Source organism: Nelumbo lutea, chromosome 4 (assembly GCF_056320005.1).
Source record: "Nelumbo lutea isolate HS-2025 chromosome 4, American lotus-T2T, whole genome shotgun sequence".
Lineage (NCBI taxonomy): Eukaryota > Viridiplantae > Streptophyta > Magnoliopsida > Proteales > Nelumbonaceae > Nelumbo > Nelumbo lutea.
In genome coordinates this window covers 79,943,834-79,962,112 of record NC_142687.1, presented here as the reverse complement: position 1 = coordinate 79,962,112, position 18,279 = coordinate 79,943,834, and the positions used below count along the sequence as shown (strand labels likewise).

Sequence of the window (18,279 nt, the reverse complement as noted above, 5' to 3'; positions counted from 1 at the left end):
GATGTCCCTGACCCCATTGCAATTGATACCTCTGTTGCTAATGACCTTGACCTTCCTATTGCTCACAGGAAAGGTGTTAGATCGTGCACCACTAAACACTGCATTTCCCACCTTGTTTCCTATGAAAATATTTCACCCTCTTTTCGAGCCTTTCTCACATCCATTGACAGTGTCCCTATCCCTAAGAATGTGGCAGAAGCTCTTTCAGTACTTGAATGGACAGATGCTATGAAGGAAGAAATTAATGCCCTTCATAAAAATGGCACATGGGAACTTGTAGATCTTCCTAAGGGAAAGGATCCAGTTGGATGAAAATGGGTGTTCACAGTCAAACATAGGGTTGATGGCACGGTGGAGAGGTATAAAACTCGTTTAGTGGCAAAGGGGTTTACACAAGTGTACGGAGTTGATTATGCAGAGACTTTTGCACCCGTTGCCAAGATGAACTCCATTAGAGTTCTATTCTCTCTTGCTGCTAATCTTGACTGGGATCTACATCAGCTTGATATCAAGAATGCATCCTTGAATGGTGACCTTGAAGAGGAAGTCTACATGATACCCTGGTTTTCAGGCTCAAGGCAATGAACAAAATGTGTGCAGGTTGAAGAAGTCTTTATACTGGCTAAAACAATCATCGAGAGCCTGGTTCAGCAGATTCCATGCAACGGTTCAGCAAAAATGATACAAGCAATGTCAATCTGGTCACACATTGTTTGTGAAAAGAGGAGAAGGTAAAATTGCTGCTTTGATAGTATATGTTGATGATATAATTATCACTGGCGACTGGAAGGATGAAATCCAAAAGTTGAAGAGTTTTCTTGCCACACAGTTTGAAGTAAAGGATCTAGGTCCTCTAAGATACTTCCTATGAATTGAAGTTGCCCGCTCAAAAAGGGGTATCTTCATTTCCCAAATGAAGTATGTCCTAGATTTACTCCAGGACACAAGAAAAATGAGAGTGAAGCCAGTTGATTCCCCTATTGATCCTAACCATAAATTAGGTGACAGCCAAGGTGAACCTATCAAGGATGTGAAACAGTTTCAGAGACCTATAAGGAGATTGTTATATCTTTCTATGACTCACCCAGACATTGCTTATGCAGTTGGTATCCTTAGCCAGTTCATGCATGCCCCTATGACCACTCATCTTGAAGCAGCAAAAAGAATCCTCCGATACCTTAAAAGGTTTCCAAGTGCTGGCTTGTTGTTTCAAAGGCATGAACATTTGAAAGTTGAAGTGTATACTGATGTAGATTGGGCAGGATCCCTAAATGACAGAAAGTCAACTAGTGGCTACTGTACCTTCATAGTAGGAAATCTAGTTACCTGGAGAAGCAAAAAGCAAAGTGTGGTAGCTAGATCCAGTGCTGAAGCTAAATATCAAGCAATGGCTCATGGAGTGGCTGAAATTATGTGGATAAAGAATCTGTTGAGTGAGTTGGGTTTTACAGTGGACAGACCTATGACCCTATTCTGTGATAACAAAGCATCCATAAACATTGCTGCTAACCCTGTGCTACATGATAGAACTAAACACATCAAAGTCGACAAGCATTTTATCAGAGAGAAGGTTATCACAGGGGAAGTGTGTACTCACTATGTTAGCTCTGAGGATCAACTTGCAGACATCTTTACAAAAGAACTACACCACTCACGACATCATGATTTATGTGACAAGTTGGGCATGATTGACATCTATGTCCCAACTTGAGGGGGAGTGTTAATAGCTGTTATTTTTTCCTATGTATAGTACCGCAGGGGTACTATTATACTTTTACTCCTTTTTATTTTAGTTGTTGTCGCCCTAGTATATATATTAAAAAAGCTGTGCCACTAGAAGTATCTTTTTGCTCTCAGTTCTCTCTTCTCTCTCTCTTTTCTCTCTTCTTCCATTCTTCTCTCCTACAAAACAGAGATCTCATACAACAGCCCGTGGAGAGGCGCAAGCTGCAGCCTCTCTCAACTGATTACAAAGAAACTTAAAAGGAAAAGGAAAAGGAAAAGATAAACATTACAGCTGAGCCCAAAACAAAACTTCCCTATTTGTCCCTTGCTTAGCTAAGCCATCAGCCAAAGCATTCAATGATCTCCCCACCCATTGTGTATTAACAGACATATTCCTTATCAACCACTTGAATTTTTTGACTTTCATTTCTGTAGCACCATATGGTTTCCTCAGGATTCTACAACCACTCCACCACCACCTTGGAGTCCCCTTCTATAACAAGCTGTCCTACTCCTAACTGATTTGAAAGTTGCATTCCTTGAATGGCTGCTAATTGTTTTGCTCTACTGAATCCTCAAATCCCAAAGGACCTGAATAAAGAAATACAATATCTCCAGCCTCATTTCTCAAGACCCCTCCCATTCCAGAGCACCCTGGATTGCCCTGACTACTCCCATCAAAATTCAGTTTCATTGAACCTTCAGGCAGTGGAGTCCATCTTGTAGATGCCTTAGTCTTCCTAGAAGAGCACCTTGCTACTACTAGCCAATTTCTCCACAAGTCTGAAAAGGAAAAGCGATGGAAAAGTTCCAAAGTCTTTAGCCAGTGGATTGCCTTATTCATCACACAATCCTTCAAATCTTGGCTGCTCCTCCCCTTGTCTTGAAAGATTCTAGCATTCCTTTCTTCCCAAATTGTCCATAGCAAGGCCGCTCTAGCACATCTCCACATAATTCTCCTTCTTTTTGTGGGCCAGCTGAAGGTAGAAGGGTTACAGATCATGCACACTTCTGTTGGCATGTTCCACCTGCACCCAAACAATGAAAAAAGCCAATCCCACAGTTCTGCAGAAAAAGGACAAGACATTAGTAGGTGATAACAATCCTCCCCGTGAGCTTTACAGAGAGTACACCAGTTGGGTGAAATACAAAGGAAAGGTCTTCTCTTTTGTAGATTATTTAAAGTGTTCACTTTCCCATGGTACACTTCCCAACAAAAAGTCATTATCTTTGGGAGAACCGACCTACACCAAATTTCCTTTAATGGGAAAACCTATTGAGAGGGAAACTGACAAAGGGACTTAAAAAAAGAAGCACAAGAGAAGGTCCCTTTGGTCCGGGGAACCCAAATCCTCTTGTCTGGCTTAGACGGATCCAAACAGACTTGATTCAAGAGACAGATCAGATTAGAGAAGGAATTAATTTCCTCATCCCTTAACCCCCTACGAAAGCCAAAGTCCCAATTTGGAGCCAAAGGGGTTCCCTCAATTGTTTTGGGCTGTATTGTAATCTTCTTTTCTTTTTTCTTTTTCGGGAGAGTTAAACCTCTTTACCTCTTCCTGGGTTGTAGCAAATTTATTGTCCATTAATAAATTGATTTCTGTTATTGATAAAAAAAATAAATAAATAAAGTTTGAAATGACCTCATTTTTATACAGACACAAGCCCATCTTCCTCCCATAAATACATACAAGTCCCAAAAATTTATCAATCATTACAAATATACCCCTGTAACCTCTAACATCCTCCCTGAAAGAAAACCCAAATACAATATATCTCTGTTCACATATCATCTCCCACCACATTGATCCCTTTTCTGAACTCAAATAGTGATCTCCGAATGTTCCTCCAAAGTGCACAAGCGTAGGACATACTCGTATCTGAAGAGCATTTGTCGATATTTGCTTCTGCTTCTTAGTGTCAATAGATTAGAGTATTTTTATAAGTTGTCTTAGCATTCTGTTCTGCTTAAACAAGCCAGTGGTTTGGGTGCAAAACTAAAACTGATTCTGGATGAATGCACCATGACAATTAATTCTAATTTTTTTTAAGAGTAAAAGAAAAAAATTATTGAAAAATAAAAGTAGATTACAGCACTACAGGGGTGTTAAGATAACACCCGAACTCTCTACCAACCCCAACAAAGCTTACAAGACAAACCAAAGGAAAACTGAGAACCCCCCCCCCTCCTTCATACAACAAGGCTTTCAAAGATTCAAAACTGACAAAAAGGAAAGACAAACCACCCTTCAAAGATCAGCTAGTCTTCAAGATCGAACGACTCGTCCAGTACTTCATCTTCCTCATCCCAAATTTTTTCTTCTTTCTGTCGGCTCATCTTCTTCAGTTTCTCCTCCCTTTTACTCAATTCAAAATTTTCAAAAGCTTTTCTAGCGAACTCTTCGCCTCCCCAAAAGAACAGCCCTAAACTCTTGCCAATTTCAACCTCCCTGTCCACCAGTCTTAATCTCCACCCCCCTCCTAATCGGTTTGTTGAGACAAAGTAGGGCTACTCGCACCAGTTTAATCTCCCCCTTCATTCTTTTCCCCTGACCCTGGCTTAACCTCTGGCCCTTCTTTTGTCAGGGTCGACTTCACCTCCCCTTCTACAGCTTCAATCTGCTCTCCCCCCCCCCCTTCATCACCCTTCTTTTTTGGATCTAAACCTCTTAATCTCTTCCTTCTATACATTCTTATATTTGTTAGAAGGACCTGCCCCAATCAAACCATCTTTTAACCTCGAAAAAACCTTAGACACATGAACAAGTGACACTTGCTTGACTCTCTGACTTTTTTTCACTCTTATAGGTCCTACGACACCTTCCTTGTTCACAGTTATTCTCCGGCCCTAAATGTACTCTGATCCTACCAACTAAGATTTCAAACTTTTGAAAATCCCTGCAGTCTAGAGAAGAACCAGTTTTTCCATTCTTATCCAAAGCCTCTCTCGCAACCTCATCACCAAATTCAGTAGTCGCACTCTTAGCATCATCCCCTCCACAGCCAGCCCTTCCAAACAATCCTTCCTTGTCCTCCCCTTCCCACCTCACTAATTCCTTTGCTTCTTCCCCAAAAACCACCCCCCTTCCTTCCTTGTGATCTTCCGATCCTTCTGAACAAACAACCACTTGAGTCCCCTCCTTCAGAGTCCATGACTGTTGAAAATGAAGAGATCTCGACATCAAAGTCACCAAAAGAGATAAACGTACTTGCTTGCTGAATCAAAGTTGTCTTCCCCCTCTTCCTTTCATCGTTAAGATGGGGGACAATAGAGTTTCCGCATTGAGCACTCTTTAGAAACACTTCACGAGCAATCACAGGACACAGACTCCAAAGCCTCTTCCCAGAAAATTAAAACTGAAATGAGTGCCTAACTCTTCGAAGTCACTTGAACTTTCTCTTGTTCGGAACTCTTAAATTGAAACGGTGCTTCAAAAAGCACTCTCCATCATTATTAATGATCTTTGTCTTCAAAGCTTGGACCACAGTCGAGCCTTCTCCAACTTTTCCTGCTTGAGCCATCTCTTCATCTTCTGATAAACCAACTTTTTTCCTTTTCTTTTGTCTCCCCAAAACTATCCTTTCTTCCTACTTCCATGTGTCCCAGCCCTTCGCCCCACCACTTAAGTCTGCATGGGCCTCACCACTTTTAATTCTCTTTGGAACTTTACTTACACTGTCCGTTGTGCGATCCAAGGTAAAAATCCCAACCGAATCATAAAAATTTTTGCTTCCTAAAATACCCCCATCTTCAACCTTGTGCCCAAACTTTTTGGCTTGACTATTCGTCTTCCCTCCAACATCACCAAATCTTCTGGATCTCTCCTCTCCACAATTCCATGTTTCCAATCCACCTCGTTGGGTAAGATCCTTCAACGACCAGTCTCAAGTCAAAGGATTCACCAGAAAAACGAAGAGAAAGGGAAGTAGGAACAAGGTGAATCTCATCAACTTCAATTAAAATACGAGCAGCAGCAAGGCTTCTCCACGAAATTGTTCTAGGATCAATGAATCTGAATCTTCCACAAGCATCTCCCATTGTCTTAAAAGTTTGAAAGCTCCACGCATGCAGGGGTATCCTGAAAACAGTAATCCACACCATATTCAGAGGACCCATCCATATCCCTGATTGCTCCAACTAGAGGATTACATCTGACCATCTCCCAATTCTGAGATCAGGTTCTCGATATTTTTTCTGTTGACTCAGCAGGATATTACTTGCCTCCTTGCTTTTGAAAATGAACAAAAAAAAACCAGCATTTAGCTTCCTAACATGAAAAAGTTTCTCAGGTCACCATCAGAAACGGCCCACTCTTCGATCTTCTCCACATCTGGGTCAGAGTTAATGAAACGACCAACTAAACTACAATTCAGCAGCCTGAGACGATCACTAACTTCTTCATCCAGGTTCACTGTCACTTCCTTCCACATCTCTAACTTCTCCAAAGCTATCACATCATTTGCTAATGTGATAGCTCATTAGCAAAAAGTCCATTTGCTATGACAGTAATCTACTGACAATACCAGGCAGAAATTGATCTAAATAGATGTTCTCTTAATAATATAGAATATTTTCAAACTACTAGTAATTTCCTTCCTAGATCCTCTAGAAAATGGGAAGGAAAAGATTGAGAAATCAACATTGTAATCCTTGTATGTGTGTCTCTCTTCCCCCTTTGAGTGCAGTTATAAATGAAAAAGCAAAGAAAAAATCATTCATAAACACCAGACAATAGGATTTTGGTAGCATAATTTTTTCTCCTTTAGTTTTTAAATTATACTATGCTTAAACTGGAAAACAAACAAAACTCACTAGTAATCAACTTCTATTTGGAAATTCTTCAACAAAATGGTATAGATTAACTATACCTGCCAGACCCCAACCAAACTTGAGATGCCCCTCCTCCATTGTAGCGATAACGATAGATGTAGCCCCCCTCTTGTTTTCTCATTTCTTCCTCTGAAAGCTCAGAAATTTTACCATACATCAGACTATCAAGATTAATTTCCTTGTTCCTAGGATCCATCCTGACCTGCAAAGTAGCAAGCATAAAGCAATCATGAGATTACAACAACATAAAATCTAACGAAGGTAGTGAAATTTAAGTTGATATGTTTTCAGAAAACCAATATCTACATTTGATGAGAGACAAATTGATCCCATTACCATTTGAAATTAGCATACATAAAAGCAAAGATGGCCGATGCAAAGTAATAAATTTGAAGATAGTAAGTTATACCTTATCAAAATTGACAACAAAAATTGCACTAGGTACAGGTCTGTCCATCTCTATTTCTGAATATCCACTCTGATCTATGTCAAATATGTAGGAGTACAACCTATGAAATACTGGCTCAACAGCAGAAGCATTCACCTCAAATAGAGGGACCTCCCTTCCATATTCAGTCTAAAAGTTACAATAAAATTATTAGATCCCACTCAAAGATAAACCAAAGGTGTAATTATCAAAAAGAAAAGGAGAAAAGAAATGTAGAGGCACAGACAACAAAACAAAAAATTAGAATGGCAGTTACCTCTCTAGCAGTTGCAGCAGGAACCATAGCCTCCTTCAGTGCTTTTTCAAGTGCTATTAGTTCTGGCTGCCCAACCTACATTTAGAAAACATATCGATTGGAATAAAGCAGATGCACTAAAATATGAGAAGTAGCACTGAGTTTTAACGCGCATCTCCTCTTAGTCACTAACCAGCATCTAGAAACTAACCCATATTCAAAAATTAAAAATGAAAAAAAAAGGAACATTATAGGCTTGGTTGAGCTTTAGCAACTTCAAGAACATAATGTTATGGATTAGACAGACTACTATGATGGTGTGCAATGTGAAAATTTAATTCATTTCCTAAACCAAAGTTTTGCTAAACAGCAACAACAAAGTATAACGAATGCTTCAATAGTAAAAAGATGGACACTTTTAAAATCTATTCAATTCAAGTATAGGCATTATCCAGTAAGAAGCAATCTGTTGCACATTGGAGGGGCAAGAAGGGCTGGGGGCAGACCAAAATGGACATGGGCTGAAGTACTAAGAATTAACCTAAGCGCTCATATCATGACAATGGATATGACACTGAACAAAAAACATATAATTGCCTTTTCCAAAGGCCCTACTAATCACTTTATTTTGCAAGATGGCTCTCTTTCAGGGATAATCATCTTTGTATCCCTCTCTGCTCGTTGAGAGAAGCCATTATCATTGAAGATTATGGTCTTGGATCACTTTGGAAGAGACAAGACTTTTGCTCTTGTGCAAGAAAATTTCTACTGGCCTTGAATGAAATGTGATGTTTATGTGGCAATGTGGCATGTGAGGCATTGCAGAACTTAACACATTGTTAAGAGCCATGGACAAAATGCAGGACTGTATACTCCTCTTCCCCTTGCAAATGCACCTTCAGAACATGCAGCCAAGAAGCACCTTTATTGTGACCTCGTTCGATCCTGCTAAGGCAGTGTTGGACCCTCTTGAAAACCAGGTAAATGTTAGAGCCCTAAGTATCCAAGATGATCTGAGAAGCTTCTCGGTTTTTAAATGGTCGTTTTCATCAAATTCAAAAGTGTTCTCATTGGAAGATAATGTAATTGTTCAAGTGCTTGGGTTGCCATTCCATCTCTGGAATCAAATAAAGAAAACTCAATTGCTTTGTTGTGTAGAGCTCGCCTTGATGGTGTTTTTTGGGGAGACCTGAGAAGTGCAGCCATTCTACTAGGTGGAGTAAAACCAGAAGATATACCAAGAAAGGTGAATGTAGCTGTGGAGGGTTTGTTCTTCCCAGTGTGGTTACTGTCCTCCATTGAAGCTACCCTGTGGAGAGAAGCAAGGCAGGAGGAAGACGAAGTGGTGGAGGAGCTGCAGCTACATGGCAGTCTGAAAGTGGCTGTAAAAAAGAAACAAAGAGTTTTCACAAGAATGGAAGCACAGCCTTTAGGCAGGCCAAAAGACTCAGATCAGGAAACCATTAAAGTGTTAGACATGTTACACAAGGCAACGGTGGCAAAACCAAAGTTTCTTTTGCTCAAGCAATTGCTTGTGGACCTAAGCAATTTACTCCAGTGGAGAGGAATGATCCGAGTGCAATACGGGAGGGGGGAGGTGATTCATCGGGTCGGGCAGAGGTATTGGTAGCCTCAGGAATATGCACAGGGGTCCAACCAGCAGGCCCATCTCTAAATTGTAATTCTGGGCCCAGTAGGCCCGAAAAGTTAAGTGGGCTATGCTTAAAAGACCCAAGAGTGAGAGGGGCGCGTGACAACTTAAAGGAGCACGTGACAACGTTGACTCCTCAGGTAGACAGTAAAATCCGTATACCATCGTCTTCCTCAAGCCCTTTCTCTCATTTGAACAGTTCAACAAAGGTCTACAGCTCGTTACAGTGGAGACCCTCGAAGAAGATGACGCATAAGGAACAAGAACGCCGTAAACCTAGGAGTGTGAAGAGCAGTGAGGTTTTCGACTCTGATTTGGAAAAATTGACAAACAATGAAGAATTGTCTGATTCTGATTCAGATTTGGAAGAAAACATTAGCTTGGGAAGTATCAACCTCCAAAAACCAAGAGATATACTGGAAGAGGGTAGCCTAAACACTGAACTGTTATTCCTAGAGGAGGAGATGGATTCGCAAGATTCTGGTAATATCAAAACGCAAAGAAGAGTGAGCCTTAGCAGCGGCAAATAGATCTTTCCCAAACTGGGTATGTTATACAAAAGATAGGTGGAGTTGGGAACACGTAAAGAGGTAAGGCAGAGTGCATCCTGGCCAATAAACGAGTCCATTCCATATGTGCAGCCTAGTCAGGACATCAGGCCAGAGAGACAGGAATCAGACTTGGAACTTTACCTAAGGATTCACGCAAAGGGAAAGAGAAGAGAAGTTTCTATGATTGTAGAGGGTGAGGAAGTATTGGTTGTACCTAGTCCGCTTCCACGGCCAAGTCCGGAAAAGGGGAAGGGCCTAGTCCTGACTCCAAGAATTGATACCCAGCAACCGGTCCACATGCAACCATCTATGCTAATTCCAAGTAAGCCTGTCCATTTGGTTTTAGATACTAACTTGGGTTCTCTACCTGTAACAGATGTCCTGGAATCCCAACCAGACCAACCAACTGGTAGCAGGGAAGTGGCGATTGATAATGATGGAGTCCGATCAGAGAAGGGAGTTGTGTTGTTAGAAAGGAAACAAGAGGAGTTAGAATGGATTTGGGAGCAGATTTGTGCCCTGTTGGAGGAATATAAACAGATGGAGGAAATGATAGAGGTGGCTCCAAAAAACCCTGAATCATAGGCAAGAACCAATAGACTGGGGCAGGAATTAGGAAATAAAGGGCAGAATAGGAAGTCAGTGGAAAACAAGGGTAGGAAAAAGAAGAAAAAGTCTGAAGTAGAGAGACTAATAATGGACATTGAAGGGGATATCGAGTTCAGTGGCAAAGGGGAAAGAAAGAAGAGTTCTAAATGAAGGAACACTATATTGGAGGGCTAAATTCTTGAAAGGTAATGAAGATAATAAGCTAGAATTTAAGGGGTTTGGGTAGTGCCAGAAAAAGGAGATCGATTAAGGAGCTACTTAGGAGAGAAAGACCTGATGTTGTGATGTTGCAGGAGACAAAATTAGCTGAATTGGATAGAAGATGGGTCAGGGAGATCTGGAAAATAAGAGGGGTAAGATGGTGCTCAACTCCGTCGTGGGGAGCCTCAAGGGGAATAGTAACTTTGTGGAGAGAGGACTTCGTAGAACCAACAGAGGAGCTAATAGGAAACTTCACTGTATCCCTAAAATACAAAATGGTGGAAGATGGATTTATTTGGGTGCTAACAAATGTGTATGGTCCAAATAATCACAGAGAGAGGAATGAGTTATGGGAGGAGCTTCATGTTATTCAAGGTTTGTGGGAAGGCCCTTGGTGGTTGGGGGAGGGAGGAGATTTTAATGCAATAAGATTCACAAATGAGTCAAACAAACCCAAGCAAGCCATTACAACTAGTATGAGGAAGTTCAATGACTTCATAAATTCCTGCGAGTTACGGGAGCTTCCTTTACTACAGGCTACCTACACTTGGTCCAACTTCCAAGAAAACCCAACCTGCTCAAAGCTTGATAGATTCCTATTTAATGAGGGTTGGGAAAGCCACAGGAGATGTTTGGTCTCTGATCAGTGCCCTATAGAAGTAGGACAAGAACCTCTTGGTAATGGACCTAGACCATTCAGGTTTGAAAATATGTGGCTGACACACCCGGACTTCTTGCCTAAGGTTAAGGGATGGTGGAGTGAAGAGATGAGAGAAGTGAAATGGGATGGGGTTAGATTCCACAAAAAAAATTAAAAAGGTTGAGAGGCAAAATAAAAGAATGGAATAAGGATCAACTTGGAAGAGTGGAGGAGGTAATAGCTAGATTATTGGATCAGATTGAGGAGTTAGATGCAAAAGAATCCCAAGGGATGATGGATGAGCAAGACAGAGAAATGAGGAGGAAACTAAAAAAGGAGTTAGAGGAGACTTTATTGAGGGAGGAGATCTCTTGTAGACAAAAATCCAGACATAAGTGGATCAAGGAAGGGGATGGGAATACCAAATTCTTTCATGCTTTGGCTAATGGGAGGAGGAAAATTTTGATACTAAAGCTTGAGGTTGATGGTGTGGAGATAACCTCTCAAGAGGAGATTGCCAGTAGGATTGTGGATCACAAATCCATCTTTCAAAGACCCTTAGAGAATCGATTAATAGTAGGGGAGGAGAATTGGCCAACTTTGAACCAAACAGATAGGGGATGGCTGGAAAGAATGATTGAGGAAGAGGAAATTAAACAAGTTGTTTTTTCTATGGACCAAGGCACCGGGTCCCGACGGATTTACAATGGCATTTTATCAGGACTGTTGGGACATAGTCAAAGAAGACTTAATTGGAGTATTTAGAGAATTTGAGGATAAACATTTTGTGAGTCCTGGAATCAATGCCACCTTTATAGCCTTAATTCCCAAAAAGAATGACACTAGACACCCAAAAAATTTTCGGCCAATTAGCCTAGTGACAAGCATCTATAAGATTCTGGCAAAAGTGCTCTCTAGGAGGATCAAAACAGTTCTCCCCTCTCTCGTTAGCCAAGCACAAGGAGCCTTTATACAAGATAGACAAATTATAGATCAGATCCTTATTGCAAACGAGAGTGTGGAAGAGATAAGGAGATCGGGCAGGAAAGGATTTTTTTGCAAACCGGACTTGAAGAAAGCCTATGACTTAGTGGATTGGAGTTTCCTGCTGGAGATGTCAAGAAGACGTGGATTTGGGGATAAATGGTGTAATTGGATAAGAGGATGTTTAAACTCTTGACGTTATTCAGTGTTGGTGAATGGGGTGATTAAGGACTTTTTTCCAGCCAATAGAGGCTTAAGACAGGGGGATCCACTCTCCCCTTTCCTCTTTACACCTATTGATGTTTTTAGTAGGATGATCTTCAAATCAGATGAGGAGGGCCAAATAAAGGGATGGAGAATAGGGAGCAGAGGCATTCCAGTAACTCACCTTCAATTTGCTAATGATATTGTTATTTTCTATGAAGGGAATGAGTTGAGCAAAGTGGAGAACCTTAAGATTTTAATAAGTACTTTTGAGAGGGTCTCCAACTTGAAGGTAAATTTTGATAAAAGTTGTGTGGCTGGAGTAAACATGGAGAATAGGGAGATTGAATCCATCACAGAATGCTTAGGTTGCAATATTTCTTCTTGGCCTTTGACATACTTAGGGCTACCCTTAGGAGCCAACCCTAAAGAGAGTAGTTTTTTGGCCCCTATTGTGGAGAAATTTGATAAGTGCTTGGCGGCTTGGAAAAAGAATTACATTTCAATAGGGGGTAGGCTGACTTTAATTAAGGCTACACTTGCCAACTTTCCAACCCACTTCCTTTCAATGTTCGGGATTCCTCCAAGGGAGGCTAAGAAACTGGAGAAGAGAATGAGGGACTTTCTATGGGAACCAAGAGAGGTGAAAGAGGATCACTTGGTCAGATGGGAGATAGTAAACAAACCAAAGGAAGAAGGGGGTTTAGGGATAGGGGACATAGTGCTGAAGAATGTAGCTCTTCTAGGGAAGTGGCTATGAAGATGGCCCTGAGAGAGAGAGAGATTATGGCATGAGGTGGTGGCAAGCATTCATGGTTGTGCAAAAAATGGTTGGGATTCCGGGATATCTCGTCGAGCTACCCTTACTACACCTTTTTTTTTATCAATACTACCCTTACTACACCTTGGAAGGCTATACATGGTATTCTACCTCACTTCCTAAGATTCATCAGGTATGATGCCTGTTCTAGTAATGCTATTCTGTTCTAGGAGGATATTTGGGTGGGTACTCAACCCCTCAAAGATTGTTTCCCCTCACTTTATTCCCTTTCCCTTCACAAACATGAGCCAATTGCAACTTTTCTCCCGAGCCCGTTAAACCCCTTATCTTTAAATTGGGACTTTGGGTTCCGTAGAGGGTTAAGGGATGGTGAGTCGAGTTGTGTTATTGAGCTAATTCATTTATTAGAATCCGTTTGCTTGGACCCCACTTCTTCTGATCAAAGGGTTTGGACTCCTCTTCCAAAAGGTACTTTTACTTGCTCTTCTTTTCTAAAATCCCTCAATTCTAACCCCATTTCCCAAGGATTCCCTGTCAAAGAAGCCTAGGCACGACCTATTCCCCCAAAAATTGTTGTATTCTGCTAGGAAGTCTTCTATGGGAAAATCAATACTTTGGAAAACTTACAGAAAAAGAGACCCTCTCTTTGTCTTTCCCCAAATTGGTGTTCCTTGTATAAGGACGAGAATGATGACTGTTTCCATTTGCTGATCTCATGTTCCTTTGCTACAGCTATATGGAGGTGGAGCCTTTGTTTATTTGGAGGTAGGTGGTCTATGCCTTCTGATTTAAGCTCGTTATTCAACCCATCTATCTTTGTTTGGCACACTAGAAGAGGTAAGGTCATGTGAAAATGTGTCAGGGCAGCCACTTTGTGGACTCTTTGGGAGGTAAGGAATGCAAGAATTTTCTTAGAGAAGGAAAGACGGTTAGATGAAATGAAGGATTGTGTCCTAACAAGAGCAATCCATTGGCTGAAAACTGTGGATATTTTTTATGACTTCTCCTTTGATGACTTGTGGAGGAATTGGCTAGTAATAGCTAACACTTCAACAAAGAATGATAGAATTCTGTCTGAATGGGTTCTGCCTTTGGAAGGTGTCATCAAGCTGAAATTTGATGGAAGCAGCCAAGGCAACCCCGGGCCTTCAGGTATAGGGAGTATCCTGAGAAATAAGGACAGCAACATAATTTCCCTATTCTCAGGACCGGTGGGAGTGGGGGATTCTACAAGGGCAGAAATCCTTGTTGCAGTACAAGGAATTCAGATCGCCAACCAGCTTGGGGTGGAGCATCTCCTAGTTGAAGGGGACTCTTAGGTGGTAACAAGGTGGCTCCTAAACTTGGATACCACAATTTGGGGCTACAAAGATCTCATCAAAAAAGTAGAGTGGTCAACCAGCAATATGAGAGTTGAGGTAAAATGGGTTAGTAGGTCTGCTAATTCTTTGGCTGATGCTTTAGCCAAACAGGGGGTAGGGAATATCTTTTTTGTGCTTCTTTATAAGTTGTTATTAATTTGGAAATTTGTACTTAACTAGCCCGGAGAGGTTGCAACTCGTGCCTTTCCTTGGGGACTTTGTACTATTGTCTATTGCTGATTAATAAAATTATTTCAATTATCAAAAAAAAAAAACATGTGAGTATGAATTTCATGGTTGGTTTTTCGTGCATCCAGAGAAATAAAGACTCAATGGTGGTTGTTGACCAATCCTCCAAAATGGCATGTTTATACCCTATTACAAGACTTTGGATGCCTATAATGTAGCTGATCTAGAACTATCATTCAGACCGAGAATCTAAGTTTATGAGCCAATTTCGGCATACACTTAGGCGGAAGTTAGGAACTAAATTTCAATTTAGTTCTTGTCATCAACAAATAGATGGCCAAATTGAGGTTGTAAATCGAAGTTTGGAAAATCTCTTGAGAAGCTTGGTGGGGCAAAATATCCAAAAAATGGGATTACATCTTACCTCAAGCTAAATTCGTCTACAATCACTCTTCTAGTCAAATCATTGGATGCATTCCTTTTGAAGCTTGCTATGGTGGTAATCCTATTGGTCCATTGGATTTGGCTCCACTTACTACTGCTCAACACTTTAATGGAAATGCAAACGAATGTGTGAAACAAATAAGGAAGTTGCATAATCAGATTCAAAACGTATTCAGAAGCAAAATGAGAAATATCGTTGGCAAGCCAACAAGCATAAGAACCTTGTAGAATTCAAAGAATTAGTGTGGGTTTATCCTCGTAAGGAACGTTTTCCACCTAGACGTTATGCTAAATTTATGCCTAGAATTGATTGATCATTCAAAGTGCCCAAATGCATTGGTTAAAATGCATGCAAAACCCAACTTCTCGAAGACTATGGTGTGTTTACAACCTTCAATATAATAGATCTTTCTCCTTATCATGGTGAAAAACACAACTCTAACTTGACGATGAGTCTTTTTCGAGCAAGGGAGCTTGACAAAGGAGCGTGCATGCAAAGAACTAGACTTAGATAGATTTAAAACTGAATTCAATACTTATTTGAAAAATGTACAGTCATAAATTTTAGGCCAGCTACACAGCATATTCGCACCTACAATTCACAGGGCAAGTTGTATGCATCTAGAAACCTCTTTGAGTCTACTTTCCAATGCAACAAATGGAGCTGGATTTGGAATTTCCTATCCAAAGTTATGGCCATTTTTCTAAAGGTGTGCAGTGTTGACTGCAGGATTCCAAAAATGCATCGATTTCAAGTCTTTTGAGTTTCTCTATGTCTTCTCCACTTTCTAAGTCTAAGTAGTTCATAAATCTTGCTATATGTGGTTCATTTGTAAGTAGTTTTCGTAGTAATTACTTAGCTTAAGGGGTTGTCCTAAGCAAGTCTATATAAGCCCTGTAGTCCTACAAAATAGAACACATTAGAATTTTGAGTTGAACACAACTGAGCATTTAGCTTTCCTTAGAAGGAGTTCTTCTATTATCTTGCTCTTATGAGAAATTTTCAACCCCATTATGACAAATTTTCCAATATCAGGAAGGTAAAGTATAGATGCACATTTTAAAATGATTTTTAAATACTAAGATGAACACTTATAAAACTTATTCAACTCAAGTATAAGAAGTGATCTGCTGCAAGCTGAAGAGGCAAGAAGGGTTGAAGGCAGACCAAAAAGGACATGGATTGTAGTAAGAATTGACAGAGCACTCACAATTTGATAACGGATATGGCACTGAACAGAAACAGAATGGTAAAACAGGATTTATGTAGCAAACCATGATGATGATGAAATATAGGCATTATGCTTAAGGCCCTAAAGAGACAGGAAAATATTAATGACAGTCAAATGCATCTAAATTGAAGCAACCATGAAGTAAAGAAGTAGTAATTTCTTTTGAACTCTCTATTTCTATTAGAGAAAACGGTGTAAGAATGGAATAATAAAACAAAACAAAAAAAAAAATAACATAATGGTTGAAGTACAGACAAATCATTTGCAGGAAAAAAATTTCAAGCATCTTGGATATCTAGTACAAGCAGAATGTAGTGTAAGAATAGTAGAATGAAATACAACCCAATAATAATATAAAAGTTGAGAATCATGTAATTAATTTACAGCTAACTTTGAAAACTCGAGCATCTAGAATATATTAAACAAGCAAGTGAATAGATACATACATCTTAGCTACTAAGTAAGAAGCTTACAGGAAACGCATTATAAATAATATGATGTTCAATATCAAGTGGTTCCCCTGTTTCCAAGCAAGCTGGTCTATGAGATGGGAAGCTGGTTTTGATAAACTCTTCCAGCTTGTGCGAATCTATCACGTACCTATAGCCCCCATCTCCATTGAAGCCAATGAGGACAATATTAACTTCAAGTGGGACCTGAAAAGGAACCTACATGACAGTAATACTGTTTAGTTCATCCATCAAATTTTAAAGAACCAAATGCTTATATGTGTATTTTCTTTAATTTTTTTCAAACTAAATTACGGCTTGAAGTTAAACAAGTTAAACATACATTAAAATATTGGGCTATTCAATATAGGTAGTCAAATAGATAAAGTAAAAAAACACGAAAACAAAAAAGGTAAAAAACTGAAATCGAACGGCGAAGAAGAAACAATTACCTCAGCGCGAGAATGGAGCATTCGTCGGACATCAGAACGAACGCTATCTTTGATGTCGTGAAAGGCTCCGTGATGCCACTGCGGATGCCCTGGATCTCTACGGAAAGCTTGAGGGGCCGATTCAAATTGCGAGAGATGTAGACACATAGAGACTAGCAACACCAGGCGAGAAAGGGGTTCCATTTCTTTGAAAACTTGTGAAGCCTCTCTCAATTATAGTCTCTCTATGTGTGTTTTCTTTACAAGAGAACTCACAGGAATCTAATTTGCTATGTTCTAGTCTCTCTGGCGAGTATTCGCCATGGCTGACGAGATTCTCAGCTCTTGATCGAAAAGAGAAGACAGTAGTCTCCCCAACCCCGCCGGCCGCCCCACGAAAACAAAGAGTAGATTATAAAAACCCCCTTTAGTATGGGTCAGTGACAAATACCCCCTTTGAGTTTGTCAAAAGTAAGATGGTTTACTCCATATCCTTTTCTCTTAGGTCTTAATCCCCCCCCCCCCATTGCCCAAAAATACCTTCATTTTCTCTAAATGAAACCAGCTAAAATAACAACAATCGTTTTATTGGTGTAGCTAAAAAAAGGTTTTTTTTTTATTTCCCAATTCATTTCACCAACATGAATGTCTCTCTTCATCTTTAAAATATAAAAGTTATCCACTCTTTTCTCCAATAAATGGAAAAACAAATGAAATCGTACATTTACATTTATTAGAAAGAAATCTCTACCATTTTATTTAAATATTTAATTTAGCCAAAATTCTACAATGATCTATTAGAGCAAGGACCTCAGTGTTATATTTAGAAAATTAATCGAATCATAAATCATTCAAATAAAGGGATAGTTTGGGGATTTTAAATTTTTAAATAGTTGAAGGAGAATCTTTTTTGAAGTTAATTAGCGGGACTCTAACAAAGGAGGTACTTATCGCAAAGTGAAAGTTCAGGAAGGTCTTTGTGCAAATGAAAACCCCAGGTAATATATGTCACCAAACCCATATCATAGTTGGGTATTTGTAAAAGATGGCCATAGTGGTCTACTAGTCCCAAAAGATAAAGCCTGAAATATAAGGCCAAGCCCGGAGCCTGATTTCAAGCCTAAAACTGTTAAGTATAAAATATTAAATATATAATATTCTATTTCATATAATATGTACTTTTACAAATGCCCAACTATGGTATGGAGAATCTTTTTTTAAGTTAATTGACGGAATTCTAATAAAGGAGGTATTTGCCGCAAAGTGAAAGTTCAAAGGGTCTTTGTGCAAAATAAAAGCCCAGGGGCATATAT

The 18,279-nt window shown here is 39.9% G+C and overlaps 1 protein-coding gene across 1 annotated transcript in view; it reads right to left on the bottom strand.

Moving 5' to 3' along the window:
• Window positions 1-17,490, bottom strand: part of LOC148861251 (uncharacterized) — a 72,378-nt gene extending 54,888 nt beyond the window's left edge. Inside the window, exons 1-5 of the mRNA XM_088983619.1 lie at window positions 16,988-17,490; window positions 16,560-16,754; window positions 7,261-7,335; window positions 6,966-7,133; window positions 6,595-6,758 (exon numbers count right to left, since the gene is read on the bottom strand). Of these exons, the coding sequence (XP_088839745.1) occupies window positions 6,595-6,758; window positions 6,966-7,133; window positions 7,261-7,335; window positions 16,560-16,754; window positions 16,988-17,170 (785 nt within the window). The 5' untranslated portion in view covers window positions 17,171-17,490. The remainder of the gene's footprint in view (window positions 1-6,594; window positions 6,759-6,965; window positions 7,134-7,260; window positions 7,336-16,559; window positions 16,755-16,987) is intronic.
• Between the last annotated feature and the right edge of the window lie 789 nt (window positions 17,491-18,279).